A 20,893-nucleotide genomic window follows, 5' to 3' on the forward strand; every position below is an offset into this window, starting at 1 on the left:
CGAGTGGTTTAAGGGGAAACATTGAAATGTCTTGGAATGGCCTAGTCAAAGTCCAGACCTCAATCCAATTGAGAATATGTGGTATGACTTAAAGATTGCTGTACACCAGCGGAACCCATCCAACTTGAAGGAGCTGGAGCAGTTTTGCTTTGAATAATGGGCAAAAATCCCAGTGGCTAGATGTGCCAAGCTTATATATACATACCCCAAGAGACTTGCAGCTGTAATTGCTGCAAAAGGTGGCTCTACAAAGTATTGACTTGGAGGGGTGAATAGTTATGCATGCTCAAGTTTTCTGTTTTTTCGTCTTATTTCTTGTTTGTTTCACAATAAAAAAATATTTTGCATCTTCAAAGTGGTAGGCATGTTATGTAAATCAAATGATACAAATCCCCCAAAAATCCATTTTAATTCCAGGTTGTAGGGCAACAAAATAAGAAAAATGCCAAGGGGAAGTCAATACTTTCGCAAGTCACTGTACCTTACTAAATATCATGTGTTTTACCATGATTACAAATAAAGGGGAAAGTTGAATTTATGGGTATAACATAATTTTAGTTTATAATATCACACATTTTAGCTGATATTAGAGCACTATTTACATTAAAAAAACAAAAAACAAAACACTGATCTGTGCTTAGTAGGGATCTTTTTATTACAAGAGCTCTACCATTATTTACACATAGAAAGAAATACTCAGGCTTGTGATTAGACACCATGTTTACTAATATTTACCACACAAAGTAAAAAGTAGAACACCTTTTGATTTATTGTATCATCTAAAAATCAGACTTTTTAAACTTTTTGGGAATAATACCACCAGAGATTATAGTGCTGTTTCACAAGGCAAGTGTAGCTGGTGCTACCCTTCCAAGCATAAAAAAATCACCTCATAACTGATTAGGTGAAGAATCACCTCCAGCAGAATTTTTGTAAGATTCTATTGATGCAAAAAGTACTATTGAATAAATTCTTTATTCACAAACTCCTAGTTATTACTGCCCTTGATGCCTTGAACTCAAAATAGATTGGTTTACTAATCTTAGCTTATCTCGGGTTGCTACAACCAAATTAAAATCCCAATGAAGACAAGAAACACTGTACACTGTGTTTAAAGTGTGTGCAATCTTTATGGAAATACAGATGATATAATGCTGTAATATTACTGTGTTATGAAAATTTAGATAAGGCGATATTTGGTTAAAGGACAATGCATTAGGATTTTGACGTACTTCATCCCTTTTTTAGGTCAGATGTTTTAATTATATATCTGGTATTCTACTGTGCAAATTAGATTTACAAGTACTTGGTTCATTTTTGCAATCTTTGGTATTTCAAAGAGGATACTACTGATGTATGCACCACATAAAGTGGAGAAGCAAAGCGTGAATCACATTTAGCCTCTAAAGGTCTGTGCTTTCAGGTTTGGTCAAATTCTTACACAACTTCCTTAGTACAGAGAAAGCATATGCATTGTATCTATCGATACACAAACCAACTTACAGTAGTACACCATTGCATATACAGGCGTTTTCATGTTTTCAAAAAATAGTCCCACTTCACAAAATGACCCATTGTATACTTCCTGTTTATAAAGCTCCCTCAACAAAAAAGAGCACCATCTAGTGACAAGCTGACATTTTGTATCAGATAGCACACACCTTTATTATTCTCTCCTGTACTTCAAGCTATAAAAACCTTTCAGTTTATATAGGGTAATCCTTTTTCAGTACCATAATAAATACATGTTAGCTTTGTTGAACCTATCAATATAAGGATGCCATTATGGTGCCCATATAAAATTATTATTGATAACAATGCTCCCATTCCAAAGAGCCCTTGGAACTGCCAAACACTATCTAAATTCCATTTGTAGTATTTCCAAGCACGCAAAAGAAGCTACAATATCTAAAAAAAAAAAAAACAATGGATTTAACAAAAATCAAGAGAAACCAGCTACAAACATCTATTTATATTTGAAAATACAGAAGACATGTTTATTTAAACATTTCTGCATGCATGTCATAGACTTCAATTGTAATTTAGCAACTGTGGGTATGGATGAACTTCCAACACACTTCCCCCATACTCTGCAGATTACAGATGGCATTGAAATGTTCGATGGGTAGAAAGAGTCTTTACAGGAAGTGGGAGGCTAACAGCAGCACATGGTTACTTGGCTTCTTGGGGCTTTTTGACATTCTGTTTTTCTTTAGCCTGAAAAACAAATACAGCCGATTAAAATGTAGATAGAGATGTATAGCTTTTATAGAAGAGACAATGCATTACACACACTTTAAGACATTAAAAAACTGAAGTTATTTACGTTAGCAAGGAATTAAAACTGAAAAATAATGCATGGAACTATCAGAACTGTGCACCTCTTCCCCCTCAGGAACAGATGGATTAGTATTATTATTATTTTTTTTTTTTTTTTTTTAAACAACAGTGCCATCTAGTGGTAGTTCGGAATATAACGAGTTGTTCAGTAGTTCTGAATAACAAACAGTAAAACCGCAAACCTAGTACAAATGCGTTTTGTAAAGTTAGACATTTGCAGCATTAGTCTTTTGTTAGCAAGTGTATGGAACAACTCACCTTTTCAACCAATGGTATTAATTGCTGGTATTCTGCCAAAGTCTTCAGTAGTTCCATAATAAAGGGAAGGTAGTTGTGCTTTCTTCTGACATTTTCAATCTTAAGTAAAACAAAAACATCAAGACTTCAGGCAGAAAATGGTATTGATAATTTTCAAAGTAATTTTTAAGTGGTCATTTTTATTGAGTGACTACAACTTAACAGTAAAGGATAAACAGATTTTTTAAACTACATTACACAAACAAATTAAATAACTCAGTCATTATATTTGACTAAATCCACACAGCAATTTGAATCCACAAAGCAACCCAAGAAAATTCTTAGCTTAGTTACCATGGAAATGTCTTAAGAATTTTATAAGTTCATAATTTTTCTTAAGTGCAATTCACGATGATTCTTAGACATAATATTTTCTTAAATATAAAAAAAAAAAAAACTTAAATCTTGAGGTGACTTAAGAAAATTCATAGCTCATTCTATCATTAGTAGCCGCATATCATGGTTGAGTTTGTGGTTCAAGACATAAGTTAAAATTTAAGGACTCGTCTAGAATATCTCCGAAGTTACAAATTACACCAAAGATATCGTTTTATATATTGCGCCAGTAGAAATGTAAAAATAACGTGTTTTACAGAAGAATGTGGAAGGAATATCATTCTCTTAATTCTCTGTTATGTTATAGGTAGTTGGAGACAAACTTGAGGTGTCACAGACCACCTGCTGCCGGGCAATGTGGTCCGTGACAGATGCCATCCTCACAAGGCGACAACTATATACCTATACCTCAACAAACTGAAGCTACAGAAGTATGTAAAAATGTTCAAGAGTTTTGCTGATATTTACGTCTGCTAAATATCTGCAATAATGACAAAAAATAAAAGTTCTCCAAATACAATACATTATTCATGAAGCTTGACATAAAAACCATCTCAAAATATGTTTTAAAAAGTTTTAAAATGTTTTTTATGCCGCAATATACAGCACTTTATGTCAACAACGGCACCTTGGGCTTACTTAGTACAGTGGCCTATTTAAAAAAATATATTGAGTGTTATTAGCTAGCTTAGCTTCCTTGCTAACAGGAATTTCATAACCTTGGTAATGGCTTGAGAATTTCGTAGCTAAGAATTCTACTATCACCCTTCATGAATAGAACTTACAGTGGCTCACAAAAGTATTCACCCCTCCTTGGACTTTTCCACATTTAATTGTGTTACAACAAGGAATCAAAATGTTCTAAATGAATTACAAATATAAAAATAGAAAATAATTGATTGCATAAGTATTCACCCCCTTTGCTATGACACACCTAAATAAGCTCTGGTGCAACCTATTGTCTTTAGCAGACAAATAATTAGTTGCATAGAGTCCACCTGTGTGCAATTAAGGTGTTTCACGTGATTTCAGGTTAAATACACCTGTCTCTGGGAGGTCCCACAGTTGGTTAGTACATTTCCCAAGAAAAACTACATCATGAAGACGAAGAAACATTCAAAGCAAATCTGGAATAAGGTTCTTCAAAAGCACCAATCAGGGGTAGGATAGAAGAACATTGCCAAGGCATTGAATATTCCCCATTATTAAGAAATGGAGAGAATATGGAGAGAAAACTGTGAATCTGTCTAGAACAGGCCATCATCAAAAACGGAATATCCGGGCAAGAAGGGCACTAGTCAGGGGGGGGGCCACCAAGAGGCCTATGGCAACTCTAAAGGAGTTACAGTCTTTCACGGCTGAGCTGGGAGACACTGTGCATACGGCAACAATAGCCCAGGTGCTTCACAAAACTGGCCTTTATGGGACAGTGGCAAAAAGAAAGCCATTGTTGAAAAAAACTCACATCAAATCTTGGCTAGTTTGCCAGAAGGCATGTGGGAGACTCTGAGACTAAGTGGAAAAAGATTCTATGGTCTGATGAGACCAAAACAGAGCTTTTTGGCCTCAACGCCAAATGCTATGTTTGGCGCAAGCCTAACACCGCACATCATCCTGAGAACACCATCCCTAACGTGAAGCACGGTGGTGGCAGCATCAAGCAATGGGCATGATTCTCTGCATCAGGGCCTGGAACGTGAAGATAGAGGGCAAAATGGACGCAGCAAAGTATGGAGAAATCATAGAGGAAAACCTGCTGAAGTCTGCAAGAGGCCTGGGACTTGGGAGAAGATTTATCTTCCAGCAGGACAATGACCCAAAACATACAGCCAAAGCCACACTGGAGTGGCTTAAAAACAAAAAGGTCAATGTCCTGGAGTGGCCTAGTCAAAGCCCGGACCTCAATCCAATTGAGAATATGTGGAAAGAGTTAAAAATTGCTGTTCACCAAAGGTCCCCATCCAACTTGACAAAGCTTGAGCAATTTTGCAAATAAAAATGAGCAAAAACTGCAGTTTCCAGATGTGCAAAGCTGGTACAGACTTATCCAAATAAACTAATGGCTGTAATTGCTGCCAAAGGTGCCTCTACTAAATATTGACTTAAGGGGGTGAATACTTATGTAAATCAATTATTTTTTGTTTTGTTTTTTTAATTAATTTAGAACAATTTGTAGATTTTATTTTTCACTTTGACATTATTGACTTTGTGTTGATCAGTTGCAAAAACTCCTAATTAAATACATTTTGGTTCCATGTTGTAACACAATAAAATGTGGAAAAGTCCAAAGGGGGGGTGGAATACTTTTGAGAGCCACTGTAAGAAACAAAAAATGATATAAGAAAAACTTCAGACATCTTTGTCGTGTCAAGTTTTATTTATTATTATTTTCTTTTATTATCCGCCAGAATTGGTTTAGAATAAATAAAAAAAAAAATCCATCCCCACCGCTCCCTCCCTGGCCCGTCTCTGAAACACTCAGAGAAGGAAGACAACACACCCTCACCCAACCTCTCTGTGTCACTGCCATGATTGGTTTTACAAGGCTCTCGACCTCCCCCTACAGTATGGTGTACGAGCCAGACAGCCAGCACAGATCTTCCCTGTTACATGCACATTGTGCAAACACTTTGTATGTAACTTTACAGCCTAATATAAGAACATCTGGAAGTATTTTATGGACACTTACCTTGTATTGTTTTAATTTTTGATTCTCCTCTTCAATTAACAATTGGTATTTTGCAATTTCTGATTGAATGGAACTGAACAGGGTGCTACTCTGGTCTGTGTCCATTGGTTCTTCCTGTATATTAAATTGGAGTTAAACAAAAACCAAATACAACATTAACCATTGGTTCACTAACATAGAAAGACATATTGTATGGATTTATTTCAACTTAAAGGGTACACAGCATCTACTTGAATTTGATCTGCACATCTACTTGATATGTTCTGTTGCATGCACTTACTGTGTTTGATATTTGGCAATACATGTTATAAAACTTACCTCTGTGAGCTGCCTCTGTAGTTCTGCAATCTTGCGTTCATAAACCAGCTTTCTATCTGAGACAATTGCCATCAGGTTAAACCTTATTTCTCCTTCACTGTATCTAAAGAGAAAAAAAACACATTACAGTATGCAAACACAAGTGGGCAGCAAGTAATTTTGTATGCCAAAAGAAACATTTCATAGGTAGAAAACATTCATTATTTCATGAACTGCATGTATTAAAATGTACTTTATACGGCAAAATTAGTGCAGTTTTAAAAAGGTCTTGTAGCAAGCTTTTTTTTTTTTTTGTCCAAAAACCATGACATGACATGTCCATACACATACTCTTTGCCAATTTAAAACAATGACCTTGCTATTCAGAAGGCAGGGTTTCAGATATGTTACCAATAGACAAACTGGGTCAGTCTTAACAAACAAACATCCTACTTAGATAATATTGTGGAACATTTACTTTTGTATTCTTTTCTCTATAACTGGTCGTACTGCGCTGATCCAGTCATCTTGATTACAGACACCTGAAAACAACAATAAAAAATTATAGCATGCGATAAAAATACAAAAAAATAAATAAATAAAATTGAAAACTAACTCTATATTGCTAACAAAAAGAAGCTTACCCAGGTCAATCGGACCTTCTCGAAGCCCATCCAGTTCATATAACCTGCCATTAACTGGAACGTAGCTCACAAAATGAAAAGCATCTTCATCTTTTGCAGTGGACTTTGTATCAAATTCAAACATCTGCTGCCTATTAAAATGCAATAAAATTGAGTATTTATTAAATTAAAATCTGAAGCCAGTTGCACGGCTTGATTTTGTCCACATTTGTTCAGACTGTCTACGTGCCCCTGGGAAAACAAACATGTTTCTAGAGGCATGGAGATAAAACAGACATTGGGATACAATTACTTGTATTAAAAATTGAACAAATAAGGTACTGTATCATCTGTGCATAACAGCTTAAGGATGCAATTTACAGTGCCAGACAATAGTTTATTGTGGCTAAAGTTTGAAAAAGTGCCATTTCTTTAAATAGTTGTCTAATTCACTCTAACAATTTCACAATGTCATATTACACATTTAAATATGTTTTACCTTGCAAAGCTGTTGTGGACTTGTCGAATCACTTCGGAATTGCTTAGTGCCAGGCCTTTCATCTGTTAGTTTTTTTTTGTTGTTGGTTTTGTTTTTTTGAAAAGAAGAAATTATACTCATTACTTTTCTGGCTGCTTTGATAGAAAACAAACTAATAACATCTGACAAATGAGTCAAGAAATCTTGGTCAATGTCTATATAACAAAAAAAAAAAAAAAAAAAAACAAAAAAAAAAAAAAAACACACACACACACACACACACACACACACACACACACATTAAGTGGGAAGGCCAGAATTTATCAAATCCTTAATTGCTATTCAAATTGTACTATAGGTCATTTTTCAAACAGTTTTCTAGTGTATTGGGGACATTAGCATTACAATCTTGTCCTTGCACGGTTTTGTATATCTCTGCAACATAACCAAAGGTGTATCTTTTAATCCTACTAATATCAGGCTTATACTTAAAATAGCAAGAATTTTACTTTAGAGATTAAATAATTTGTAAAACTAAAATTAAACAACCTCCTATAACATTATTGTTCAGATACAGTATGAAAAAGAAAATGAAAAGAACCAAAGTTAAATAGTATACATTCAAACACAAAAGCACAACATAAACTGTACTTACAGTAGCATCGAAACTTTGTGAGAATTCCTTGAATTCAGTCAATGTTTCACCAAGCTGCATGTCAGAATGGTGGCAGTTCAATAATACACTTACTATAGCTTGGGTCGCACATGCATTATTAATGACCTAAAAACCAAAAAAGAAAGCATTACACATGTACACGGTTAGCTGTGGAAAATATGATGAACTACATGCCTTAACCATATCAATAGCCTGTTAACAGCATTCATTCATTGCGACTTCCTCCAGTTCCTAAACCCATGCTTGAAACTGACTTGCAAATGCAGATGCAGAAATTTATTTAATGATTAACCAAAGAGTAATCCAGTGCGGGAGATGACATTACTTAGTAAATACTGACCAGTCATTGGTCAACTGCAGCTACAAAATATGAACAGCCAGGTGTAGCTTAACACCCTGCTTAAATAATTTATATATAATATACATTTATATATAATTTACATTTATTGTTAAAACTCTTTTCATTTATACAAAGTTTTTTTCTTCATCTACGTCAGCCCCCACAAAGATTTGAACTATTTAAATTTATTGTAAAAAAAAAAAAAAAAAAAAAAAAAAGTTGCTAGATGCTTTTCAATATATTGGATAAGATAGGTAGACAAGACCAACATTTCAGAGATGTGGACACAAATCACATTTCTGTTTTGATTTCACTGCAAAGTATAAAAGTTTATTAACCCTCCTAATATGTTCAGAATTCAGGTACATCTGTTACATATTCAGTCATATTGACCTGATGCAATTTCAAACTAATTTAACCAGCCTTAAATTAATTAAATGTTTTTATTTGCAAAGGTTTTACTCTTTATGCTCTTTTAGTCCAGGAGCTGTGATAAAACTTCTTGGGAGCTCCTCATTTTGAAATGTCTTTACCAGTGACATGCTGTTGCAATACTGACAGAGAAAATTAGGCTCTGCCTTGTATATAGTTTTTTTTTTGTTTATAAATATCTCCTGACAGGTGCAGCCATTTCAAGAAATAATAATACAAGTATAATAATAAAATAACAAATTAAAGAAGTTTGTTTTATTCCTGCACACAAATCGACATAGATAAATACCATGGGTCAGAGTGACCTGAAACATCTTATTCGTATACCTATTCTAAAAAATAAATAAACAAACATCTCAGAGGTTCTGTTTTCTGTGTATAGATTCATGACCCCACCTTAGGAAAAGTCTAAAATATCATACAGAAAATGAAAAGAAAAACAGCATTTAAGCTAATTGGAAACTAGAGTCAGGTCAAATAGACCTGAAACCTAATAGGAGGGTTAAAAATGTGACTGCAAATACCTGCTTAGCAAAGAAGAGGTGATCAAGTCTTGAATCCTGTACAATGGACCCAGCAGGTTCCTCCCCTGGCTGCCATTTGAAAAGGAAAATCAATCCATGGACTGGCCTATTGAAGAACAAGCAGCAAAAAAAAAAAAAAAAAAAAAAAATCACTTCCATAAAGTGATCAACATTCAGAATCCCACAAAGAATCAGAACCTTTTATGGAATGCATCTTCCCTTGACACCGAATGGTTAGAATACTGTGCCAATAACACTGTCGGAAATCTGCTATTTGCAACAGTAACACCTTATTTATGTAGAATATTTTTTAAGCATGCATTTGTTCCTTCTATATAAGAAATGGCAAATGCATCTTCTTTTGGGTGATCTTTGGCTACTGTTCAAAACTGCATTTAAAATAAATTTATCAATGGCCCTTGTTCTCTAATGCTTCAAAATACCACTATGCAGTGCTACAAAATATCAGCTAGACATACTATTAAAAGTAAGGTTTGGTAAATGTTCACAAAATACAATATATGTCCAATCAATGTTCATTTGTCTAGAAAACTCACTTCAGTTTTTCAAAGTTTTCTGGTTCCATGCTCCATATTTCTTCAACCTGGGATCCCTTACAACCTAAAAATTGTATATACCCCAAAAATTAAAAAAAAAAAAAAAAAAGTCACAAAACTGCCACCCCAAAACTAAGACTGCAAATTAAAACCGCATGGCAAACAGGAAGACTGTAATTGGGTTATAGGTTATTTTGAGTATACAAAACAGCAATGTTCAACAAGCATTACAGCTACGATTGCTATTCTTTCTTTTTTTCTCTCTCTCTCTCTCTCTCTTTTTCTTTGCGCTCGACACGATACGACCCGGGTCATACAAATGCGTCCACGCCACCGGTCGCTCCCTTTTGAACAAACCTCAGCTAACGCCAAGTACATGAGAAAGCTTCTTTAAATTTCGTGATAAATAAACAAAAAAATAATAAATAATAAATAAATAAATAAATAAAATTCACAGATTTGGATACTGCATTTACACAAATAACAAGTACCTAAAATCAGAAAGACAGTGAAAGTACATCATGTTATACACGTCCTGTTTACACAAAAAGCATGCCCATGACAATATTGTAGCTCATACCAAACCCTTTAATGAGTTCAGTGAATACTCCAGGGTCACTCTCCATTAGACACCATTCTCCCGCGCTTCCAGACATTTTGTTGAGATATTTATTTATTTATTTATTAAATTTAAATTAATGGACCCAATGGATGGTTGACAACAATTGATCAAAGACGTCACCGGCGATAGTAACATCTGTTGTTCCTACACTTCCTTGTTGTAGTACAATATATGTCATAGCTCCCATGACAATATGTTTCATAACGGGCGACCAAACCCTTTAAATCAGAGTTTCAGGTTTGGAATACTCCAAGGTCACTTATGAGGTCCAGTTAGACAGGACACCATTCTCCCGCGCTTCCAGACATTTTGTTGAGATATTTATTTATTTATTTATTTATTTGTAAATGGTGGTTAGACACAATTGAAATATGATCAACGTATTCGCTCTCTAGCTTTTCACTGCAGATGCCTGCATAAGAAAGGAAACTCCGCCCCTTTCCCGACAACCACTGCAGGAAGAAGCTGCCCAACACTTCCCATCTCTATGGTAACAATATATAACACACATTATCGAGTCAGTGGACATTGAATATAGTCGAATGCAAACATATTAGGTAGGACTGGTTTAAATGATATGAAAGTAAACAGGTCTAACATACTGGATTTTAAACAAAATGAGTGTCCAGACGCCAGCGTAGAGTCCTTAAAACAAGCAGTTGACTGTCACTCAGTTTTGGATTTGAAGAGAGAGAATTACCACTGGCGGTGTAGACGGAAACCAATGAAATATTAACAACGTTTGATAAACGGGTGGAATTGGTGCTTCATTTTTTTTCGAAGAAGGATTATTTGTGAAACTATGTTGTTTAACCAGTTCATTATTTTGTGGAAATACCATATTAATTAAATGACTTTTTTTTTCTTTTTTTTTTTAGAAAAAAAACAAAACCTAATTTAATTGTAGTTCAAGAAGATATATAGTTCACGCCATTCACACCATTATTACTTAACAATAAAAAGCCTAGAACACGACATTTCTAATAATTAAGATTTATTTACCAAGCGATTGCCTTTATAACCGGTGCAGTGTTGTTTTTTTTAAACTTAGGTGGCTGTATATAGACCCCTTATTATTAATGTTAATTTGTCAAAACAATATACCTATAATAATAATAATAATACTAATACTACGACTACTACTACTACTACTACTACTACTACTACTACTACTACTAATAATAATAATAATAATAATAATAATAATAATAATAATAATAATAAATACATAAATAAATAATCCTGCCTAAGTATTATGCGCATTTAAAAACAAAAACACGACCCTATAGTTAAACTAGAATAAAATGACTTTGTTAATGAAAAAACGGAGAGGAACAGATTAATTAGACTGTTTAGAGTAAAACGTTAAATAACGTTTACTGTAAAACGAACAATGCAGATAAATAAATAACCAACTCATTTGATGCATTTAATAGTGCCAGATTGGACTGTGGCAGTGAAATCTACGCTTCCATAAATGTTAAACCTTAGTTTAGTTATAGCTTTTACCATACATATGTAACACGTACAACGATATTGGATTAACCGTGGCACAGATGTGATTAAAAAAATTTAAAAAAAATAAAAAAATGTAATTTACAGAAATTACATTATTCTGCTGTTTTTGGATTGTCGTTCGAATTATACAAAATGCAATCACGTGGGGATACGGAATTTGCAAAAGACACTGCCACCATGGGCCGATGTTGGTGGTCCTTACAGGCAACGCGTCAAATTAGAAAAAAATGGTACATGCGCAGATCTGTCCATTGAGCCTTGTTTTTCTGTAATACTTAGGAGCATCACAACGGCTTGTTTGATTTTAATCGGAGGCCAATAAGAAACAAAATTGTACATATTACCACAGTGAACATATACAACATCGATTCTGAACAATATGGAGGTAAGTAACCGTGTTTTTACATTTCAGTGGCACATACACACAAAGAGGTCGATTGAACAGGTGAATGGTTCATTTAAATACTACATTAAGTCTTTGTTGTGAGTACAACAAAGGACGTATGAGAGGGGTCTTACGTGTATACTGATGTACGCAGTGTTGGGCTGTTACATTGTCGAAGGATGCAATTGTTATATTCGAGAGTAGTGAGTACTGCTGAGTAAACATGAGGATGAGTAACGGATTTGCTCAGAGGCAGACACCACATTTCTCCTTGGTTACACAATGCGTTGCGTTTAGCTAAGTAGGTGTTTAACTTATCCTATTAACATCTCTTTCCAGATTGTTTGGATACATAAGTAAAAAGAAAATCAGACAAATGATTGTGTCTAATGCATTATTGTACTGATATAGACTGTAAATGTTATATGGAGAGACAATAAAGAACAATAGTCTAGATATATCAGTGGACTTTTTTATTTTCTTCTAAATTAGACTTCTTAATTGTTATTAGTTGTAACATTTTAGTTACATAAAAATAAACTCTCTCTCTCTCTCTCTCTCTCTCTCTCTCTCTCTCTCTCTATCTATATATATATATAGAGAGAGAGAGAGAGAGAGAGAGAGAGAGAGAGATAGAGATTGATTATTTTTATGTATACATAATTAGTGGAGGTCTGTCTGGCACACATAAACTTTTACTTGCATCAAGTTCTGCCCCTCAAAAAATAAATCTACTTTTAAGTAATTTTACGAGTTGTAAAGATATCGCTATAAAAAAGAAATTTTAAAAACAAGAATATTAACTAGTTTTATTGAATTCTGAACTTTTAATTAGGTTTATTTGTAAATGTAAAAGTCTGTAGGCATACATTGATTTATTTATTTTTTTCTCCAAGATAATTCTCTTGTAACTTCTAATTTTCAGTGTGGTACAGTAATACTATAATGTATTGTTTTGATAGATGGAAGAAGTTGAGCAAATGGAGGCCACAGGAGAAACAGTTCCCCAGTCACTGCCCCTGAATGAGAAACAGGCCCTAAACTCAGCAGGTGGATTTACCTGGGAGGTGAATGACATGACACGCCTACGTCGCTTTTTGTGCTATGGCTCAGAAGGTGGGACGTATTATATCAAAGAGCAGCAGCTGGCATTGGAAAATGCATTGGTTTTAATCAGACTTATAGAGGATGGCAGGGGTGTTGAAGTGGTTCAAGAAATCAAAACATTTTGTCTTGAAGGGAGAGCAGCAAGAACAAACCCTGCCCTGTTTGCTCTTGCCGTTTGCTCTCAGCACTCAGATATCAAAACCAAGCAGGCCGCCTTCAGAGCTGTGGGGGAGGTTTGCCAGCTCCCCACCCACCTGTTTACTCTCATCCAGTTTAAAAAGGACCTCAAGGAAGGCATGAAGTGTGGTATGTGGGGCCGAGCCCTGAGGAAAACGGTGGCAGACTGGTATAATGAGAAAGATGCCATGTGTTTGGCAATGGCTGTCACAAAATATAAGCAAAGGAATGGCTGGTCACACAAGGATCTCCTGAGACTGTCACACATGAAACCTGCAAATGAAGGTAAAAAACAAAATGGTGTATTGGGACTGTGTATATGTTTTACATTTTTTGTTTAAATATGATTTTCATACAGGAAGTTGTAAAGTTTGTAAAACATAACTTTAACCAAGGCATACCACACAGATTTTTGGCTAACATTTAGGGGGCTCAGCACAGTCTGTCCTAAAAAATAAAAATTAGATAAATTAAAAACCAACTCCATAGCCACTTTCTACCACCATAGAAATTGTGCAGGATTTTCAATTTTATAATTCAATAAATACACAGAATTAATAAAGTGTCGCACCATGTTTTTTATTTTTTTTATCCAAACAATTAGGCTGTTAAATATTTAGCAGCTGCCAAGGCAGTTTATTCACACAAATCTATAAATACATAAAAAGCCTTACATTTATTACATGGTGAATTGCAAGGGAAACCTCCTCCTAATAGGTTTTCCAGTTGGACAGTGGTGTTTCTGAAAAAACAGTTTTTGTGGTATTAATTGGAATTAGACATATCCTTTGAACCTGACCATCTGCACACTGTATTTAATAATCATCTATGTTGTGTTAAGGGCTTGCACTGGTCGCTAAATACATTACAAAAGGTTGGAAGGCTGTCCAGACAGTGTATAACGAGAAGGAGAATTCAGACTACATCCGAAAGGTTATGCAATACTTGGAAGCTGTGGAAAAAGTTAAACACACCACTGATGAGCTGGAAGTAATTCATTTGATAGAGGAACACAAACTAGTCAGAGAACAGTTACTCACCAGCCACCTAAAATCTAAAGAGGTATGTTGTGCTGTAATGGAATGTTAATTTTAGTAACTGAGTAATCATTTCTATTTCTAGTATTTTAATACTAATAAAAATACTAATCCTTTATAGGTGTGGAAGACTTTGCTGAAGGAAATGCCACTAACTGTGATGATGAGAAATCTAGGAAAGATGACGGCAGACATGGTTCTAACAGGAGACGTTGCCATGGTGTGTGAGAAAATCCAGAATGAAAACATTTTAAAGAAGGTGAGAACTGTTACCATCTTTTTGTATGTGATTGCATAGATGAGGAGAGACTGAAAGTTAGCTCAATGTCCATTCAATTACTGGCTGATTTTGAGACTTCCAAAAGCTGCCAGTTAGCCAGATTTGATTATGATATGTGCACACATGTCTACTGGAATGGCAAATAGGTTAGAAAGAGATTTAAACAACTTCATATTTATTTTCCAGGCACGAGTTCATCCTTTCAATGTCTTAGTGGCTTTAGAGACCTACAAAAAAGGCAGTGGAAACCGGGGCAAGCTGACATGGAACCCAGATAAAGACATCCTTGAGGCACTAGACAGTGCATTCTACACAAGTTTCAAGGTTGGAACAGGGGGGTGAGGGGTGCTATTTAAATTATTTTTAATTAAATAAACATGCTTTGTGTATTAGAAAGGCCTACATGTGGCACAGTGTGCAATATATCTAAAAACAATTTGACAAGATCTAGCCTAGGGGTTGTTGTGTTGAAATCTGCATTTCCTGATCAGGCTGAGGGATGATAATTAGAGTACAGGGTTAATGCCAATCACTCTTTTCCTCAGAATGTGGAGCCCACAGAGAAGCGGCTGGTCATAGCTGTCGATGTCAGTGACTCAATGAACAGCCTTGTTTTAGGGAGTTCTATTACTGCCGCCAGTGTGGCTGCCGCTATGACTATGGTAAGCCAATACCAATTAACAAGACAGAAGACTTGTATAGGTTTTAGTTTGTATATGACATATACCTGACAAAATGGGACCTTTTAGTATTAATTTAAAAATATGCAGCCTTCCATTTGATGCCTTATCTTAAAGGGTAATTGGAGGCAGAGTGGTCCCGTGGTTAAAGTCCAGTGCTTGTAACTAGAAGGTCACTGGTTCAAATCCCACCTCTGACTGACTGTGTGACCATGAGCAAGTCACTTAACCTCCTTGTGCTCCATCCTGCGGATGAGATGTTAAATCAGTGTCCTTTTGTAAATGACTCTGCAACTAATGCATAGTTCACAGCCTACTTCTGTAAAGCGTTTGTGATGGTGGTCCACTATGAAAGGTGCAATATAAAAATAAAGATATAATTATTAATGTAAATGAATATACAACCATGTCAATAGAAAACATGTTAACTAAAGCTTCTGAGGCATGTTCAGCTTATCCTTGAGCAGTATAACATATAAAAACCATTAAAACAAATTAACATTGAATGTATTGGAGCACTCTTCTGTCGCGCTTTGTGTGACGTCCTGTCATTGACTCGCTCTGTAGTCAAACATTCTGTTGAGCGTATGTCCTATTCCTATATTATGTAGCTATTGTTTTGTTATGCCCGCCCTTTGCTGGTGTAAAGGCTTAGGCACATAAAAATACTATTTGTTACTGTTTTTCCTTTTGTTATTTTTGCACCCAAGCACTTTGCATTCCGACGTAATTCACCCTGCTGGCGTTCATTGGTGTGGGTGGCGGCCTGCCTTTCCATCTCACCCAGAAAGCTGACAAAAAATTGAAATACTGGCCAAACAATTGACTTTTTAACAAAATTGACGCAATGAGACACATTTGTTATGTATACAGAGCATTTAGATTGTTATTTTGAGTACCGTTCCCCATTAAGCTTGTACACAGCCAGTAGTGCTACTCCATTACATTGCCATCTAGGCAGTCCATGACCTATGAATACGCTTTAATTGATTACAATAGTTGGAAAGTGAAAGGAAGTCCCTCTGCTTAGTCAAAAAGACACACCTACCTGTATGGGCAGTTTGCTTAAATTGGTCAGAATACCCATATAAACAATCTGAAATTGGCACTTTTTCTTGCTGCATCTACAGTCTTGCCTCCCATCAGGTCTTGTTTGAGGTATCTGTAGAGTTACTAGCTGTTCACAAACAGTTGATAAGATACTGTAATAAAGAGGTTTTATTTATTTATTTATTTATTTATTTATTTATTATACAGGTTTTTGCACGCACAGGGAAGGACTCACAGATTTGGGTTTTTTCACACTCCATAGTCCCTTGTCCAGTCACTGCAGACATGACTCTTCCACAAGTTATGAAAGAATTTGAAAAGGTATAGACCATCTAGATAAATCTGTTTTATTAAAGTGGGTTATTAATATAGGTATAACATGCTTGCTAAAATAAGTTTGTTTTATTTAGTTGGTTTACTTATCTGCCTAATTTAGATTACTATGGGGGCCACTGACTGTGCCCTTCCCATGCTGTGGGCCCTGGAGACCAACATTATTGCAGATGTTTTTATTGTTTTCACTGACAATGAGACCTGGCTTGGGGACATTCACCCAGCAGAGGCACTGAGGAAATACAGAAATGTAAGTTGATGACTATTTTACGTTGCTTTAAAATAATTACCAGTCTTGATTTGAAAGCTGTGTTATCAATCTGTCTTGATAAGTCTGTACTGCATGTAAAGTTTGCTGACATCACAGGATATAAGCAATGTGATAAGATAAAAACCTAAAAGTTAATTTTATTGTAACGTATTTCAAAAGGAGGCTGATTAAGATCAGTATCATCCTTTAATTGCTGTTTTCCATTTGTATATGCACCAAAACGCCTTGTGCATTACACATCTAGCCAGTAGTATATTGCTTAAAGCATCATTCAGTTCCTGTTTTGTTTAAACCTTTCTATTTCTAGAAAATGGGAATTTTCTCTAAGTTAATTGTCTGTGGAATGACTTCAGATGGCTTCACCATCGCAGATCCTCAGGACCGAGGGATGCTGGATATCTGTGGCTTTGACTCAGGAGCTTTGGAAGTCATCCAACATTTTGTTATGGATATGATTTAAATGAACCACAAAAACTGAACCACAATGAAGAATAGCACATTGCACACAGCTGCAAGATCAATGGAAAGTAGAAATGCATTTTGAGGAAACATCAGCACGTACTGATATACCAGCCCAACACCGAACTAACCTTAAGTTTAACCCCTTTGCTGCATGATGTGTAAACATCAATAGAGAGGCAATTTCATTTGTCTAGTTGTTGTGTCCAGCAGGCTAGACAACACCATTGATTTAATAATATATTGAAAATGAAACTGAACAAAATGAAAATAATTTAAGCACACACATTTTAGAACTACTGAAACTAATTACCTATTAAAGGTTCAATGTACAGGGCAAGGTGCAGCACAGGGTTAACAAGAATTGTTCTTCAGCACATTTTGATTTCATTTTGTTATGATTTTGAATTATGGTATAAGATTATCGTACGAGTCATGAGACATTAGCAAAACCTTATTAACTAAGAATACATTAGATTGGTAATGCATACAGTTTTATATAGCTATATGAGTAAATTGCATATAAGCCACATTTTATAGTTTTGAAGCAATGCATGCTATTTATTGTATGGTTTTTATTTTATATTTTTATATTTTAAGGGATCATTCTTAGGTGATATGCTTTTTAAAAAAGTTAGACATGTTTGAGGAACTAGACGAGTTTGGAAAGAAACAAGGTTACATTGCTCTTAAGTAAAGAAAAGGTCAAATGAAAAACTAGCTTTGTGCATTTTGTAAATGCTTACAGTTTGTTTTTAACATTTTATTATATTAAAATGCAGGTAACATTAATTGGACGTAACCTTTCAGATTAACCACATTTATATAGTACTAATGTAACTTTAAAATACAGTTTTTTGGTCTAAATATATTTATACTAATATAAACAGTTAATAAATAACATACAACATGTACCCCCTGGAAAGTAAAACCTGACTCAGAAATATCAAAGACCAGTCAACTGTGAAGTGATTTTAAGGGTATAATGCTTTCTTACAAGATGGGTGCTTACAGTTATCCGTTTTGTAGTAAATTTTGGTAAATGAACCATGGTTACTTAGTTTAAGGTAGGTATAGCTCTCGAGTTACATTTTATAAATAGTGAGTATAGTATGCTTAAAGAGGTAGAAGAGTAGACAAAAAATACTGTAACTGATTGTGTACTAAAAAGTATAAATGTGATGGCTAGGAACTCATGACCTGTGATTGAGCCTTTTGTACATCTAAAATACTAGATGCCAATTAAGACCAAGGGGCCATTGCACAATAGGTAATTACTGTAAACGAGAATGTGCAATAATATGTAGGTGCTGTTTACACAGTGCATTGCAGGAGAATAAAACATCGCATCTTGTAGCATTTTTTAAATTCATTTGTTTTGTAGCAGTAATTAAACAGTAAGTACATTAATGGAGATTGTAAAGCGTTTTAGGGTTCAGTGTTAGTAGGAATGGTGAAAATGGATTTGCAAAGTAGGAAGTAAATGAGAATATGGGGATTACAAAATGTGTTGTAAAAGGGACTTGCAACAAGTTAAAATCATTGAATTTTTGTAAAGTTTATCAACACAAATCAGGGACAAGCACATAAGTAACAAGAGAAACTACTGGGTACATACATTAACACACTTGGCATTTGTTGGTACAGTATTTGCGTTATTAAATGTAAATAATACAATTCTTAGACACTGGGGCACAATTAGGTTGACTTTGAGCTAGCAAATAACATTCTAGGTAAATAATCACACATGTAATAAAGAGAATGTAGCAAATGAATTATTTTGATTTATTTTAGATAAACTAATATATTCTCCACAACCAATTTTCCTAAAACTCACAGTGACTTTCTGTGTGATCATATACTTAGGACATGTACATGTCAGGTTAACGATCTGTATTAGATTGTTTTGATCTTACAGCCACCTGAACTAATCTGTTACCTGCTTTTACGAGCCAGTAAACACACACACACACACAGTGCCGAGAACAAGTTTGTGAACCCCAATGAAAATTCCATAGTTTTACCATGATAGCCGCCTTAAATCAAAACCAGTCTTTTCTTAAATATCCAATAGGGTTTATATTAACCAATTCCATGTCTTTTGAAACAATGTATGAATTAGACAAACAATAGTAATTAAGATTCAGGATATGTGAAAAAGTAAATGAACCCCTGGTTTTATTATCTCAATTAAGAGATTATTATTAGAATCAGGTGTTTAAATAATTAGGTAGATTTTCAGGGGTGAGTTTGGGAGGCTCCATCCTACATAAAAATCAGAAACTTTGTGAGTTTAGGCTTCACAATACAGGTGTGTGGAAACATATTATGCCATGATCAAAAGAAATCTCTGAAGACCTCAGAAAAACATTTATTGATGCTCATCAGTCTAGAAAGGGTTACAAAACCATTTCTAAGAATTTGGGGCTCCAACAATCCACTGCCAGACAGATAGTCTACAGATGGAGAAAGTTCAAGACTACAGTCACTCTACCCAGGAGCAGTTATCCTACCAAAATCTCTCCAAGAACCGGAAAATCATTAAGGAAGTCACAAAGAGTAACATCTAAGAATCTGCAGGCCACTCTCGCCTTGGCTAATGTGACTCAACTATCAGAAAAAGACTGAAAAAGAATGGTGTTCATGGAAGGATAGCCAGGAGGAAAACACAGCTTTCTAAAAAGAACATTGGTGCCCATCTTAAGTTAGCAAGAGAGCACATAGATGATCCACAAGACTTCTGGAACAACGTTCTCTGGACAGATGAGTCAAAGGTAGAACTTTTTGGCCTCAATGAGAAACGTTATGTTTGGCGAAACCCAAGCACTGTGTTCGAACAGACGAACCTCACCCCAACTGTCAAGCATTGTGGTGGGAATGTGATGGTTTGGGGCTGCTTTGCTGCTTGAGGACCTGGACGGCTTTCCATCGTTGACACAACCATGAATTCTGCAATGTATCAGAAGATTCTAGAGGAGAATGTCAGGCCATCCGTCTGTGAGCTGAAGCTGAATCGAAAGTGGGTCATGTAGTAAGACAATGATCCTAAACATACAAGCAGATCTACAAAAGAATGGCTGCAGAAGAAGAAATTCTGTGTTTTAGAATGGCCTAGTCAAAGTCTAGACCTAAAGCTCATCGAAATGTTGTGGCAATTTGTCCATGCAAGGAAGCCCTCAAATGTCACCAAGTTGAAGTAGTTCTGTAAGAAGGAATGGGCCAACATTCCTCAAAACCGATGTAAGAGACTTACCAAGTTACTAGAAACGCTTAGTTGAAGTCATTGCTGCTCAAGGGGGTGCCCCCAGTTACTGAATCTAAAGGTTCATCATTTGTGGATAAATAAATGTTGAACAAGTATCATATTTTGTGTCATTTGTTTAAT

The 20,893-nt window shown here is 35.3% G+C and overlaps 2 protein-coding genes across 3 annotated transcripts; one reads left to right on the forward strand and one right to left on the reverse strand.

Moving 5' to 3' along the window:
* Window positions 1-445: 445 nt before the first annotated feature.
* Window positions 446-10,637, reverse strand: LOC121294136 (ubiquitin carboxyl-terminal hydrolase isozyme L5). The gene is made up of 12 exons (XM_041217722.1): window positions 10,541-10,637; window positions 10,170-10,270; window positions 9,590-9,653; window positions 9,033-9,138; window positions 7,716-7,841; window positions 7,082-7,143; window positions 6,604-6,734; window positions 6,438-6,501; window positions 5,981-6,083; window positions 5,663-5,776; window positions 2,599-2,697; window positions 446-2,217 (listed from the first exon to the last, which is right to left on the reverse strand). The coding sequence occupies exons 2-12, from the start codon at window positions 10,243-10,245 to the stop codon at window positions 2,173-2,175; spliced, it is 990 nt and encodes a 329-aa protein (XP_041073656.1). The 5' UTR covers window positions 10,246-10,270; window positions 10,541-10,637; the 3' UTR covers window positions 446-2,172.
* A 1,311-nt stretch (window positions 10,638-11,948) lies between these two features.
* On the forward strand, window positions 11,949-19,539 carry ro60 (Ro60, Y RNA binding protein). Of its 2 annotated transcripts, XM_041277178.1 has the most exons (9): window positions 11,949-12,114; window positions 13,077-13,683; window positions 14,240-14,460; window positions 14,557-14,694; window positions 14,902-15,039; window positions 15,261-15,377; window positions 16,653-16,766; window positions 16,882-17,028; window positions 17,357-19,539. In XM_041277178.1, the coding sequence occupies exons 1-9, from the start codon at window positions 12,109-12,111 to the stop codon at window positions 17,507-17,509; spliced, it is 1,641 nt and encodes a 546-aa protein (XP_041133112.1). In that variant the 5' UTR covers window positions 11,949-12,108; the 3' UTR covers window positions 17,510-19,539. The 2 variants fall into 2 exon arrangements, with proteins under 2 accessions (XP_041133112.1, XP_041133113.1); XM_041277179.1 differs by lacking the exon at window positions 16,653-16,766.
* The last annotated feature ends 1,354 nt before the right edge of the window (window positions 19,540-20,893 follow it).

Source organism: Polyodon spathula, chromosome 18 (genome assembly GCF_017654505.1).
Source record: "Polyodon spathula isolate WHYD16114869_AA chromosome 18, ASM1765450v1, whole genome shotgun sequence".
Lineage (NCBI taxonomy): Eukaryota > Metazoa > Chordata > Actinopteri > Acipenseriformes > Polyodontidae > Polyodon > Polyodon spathula.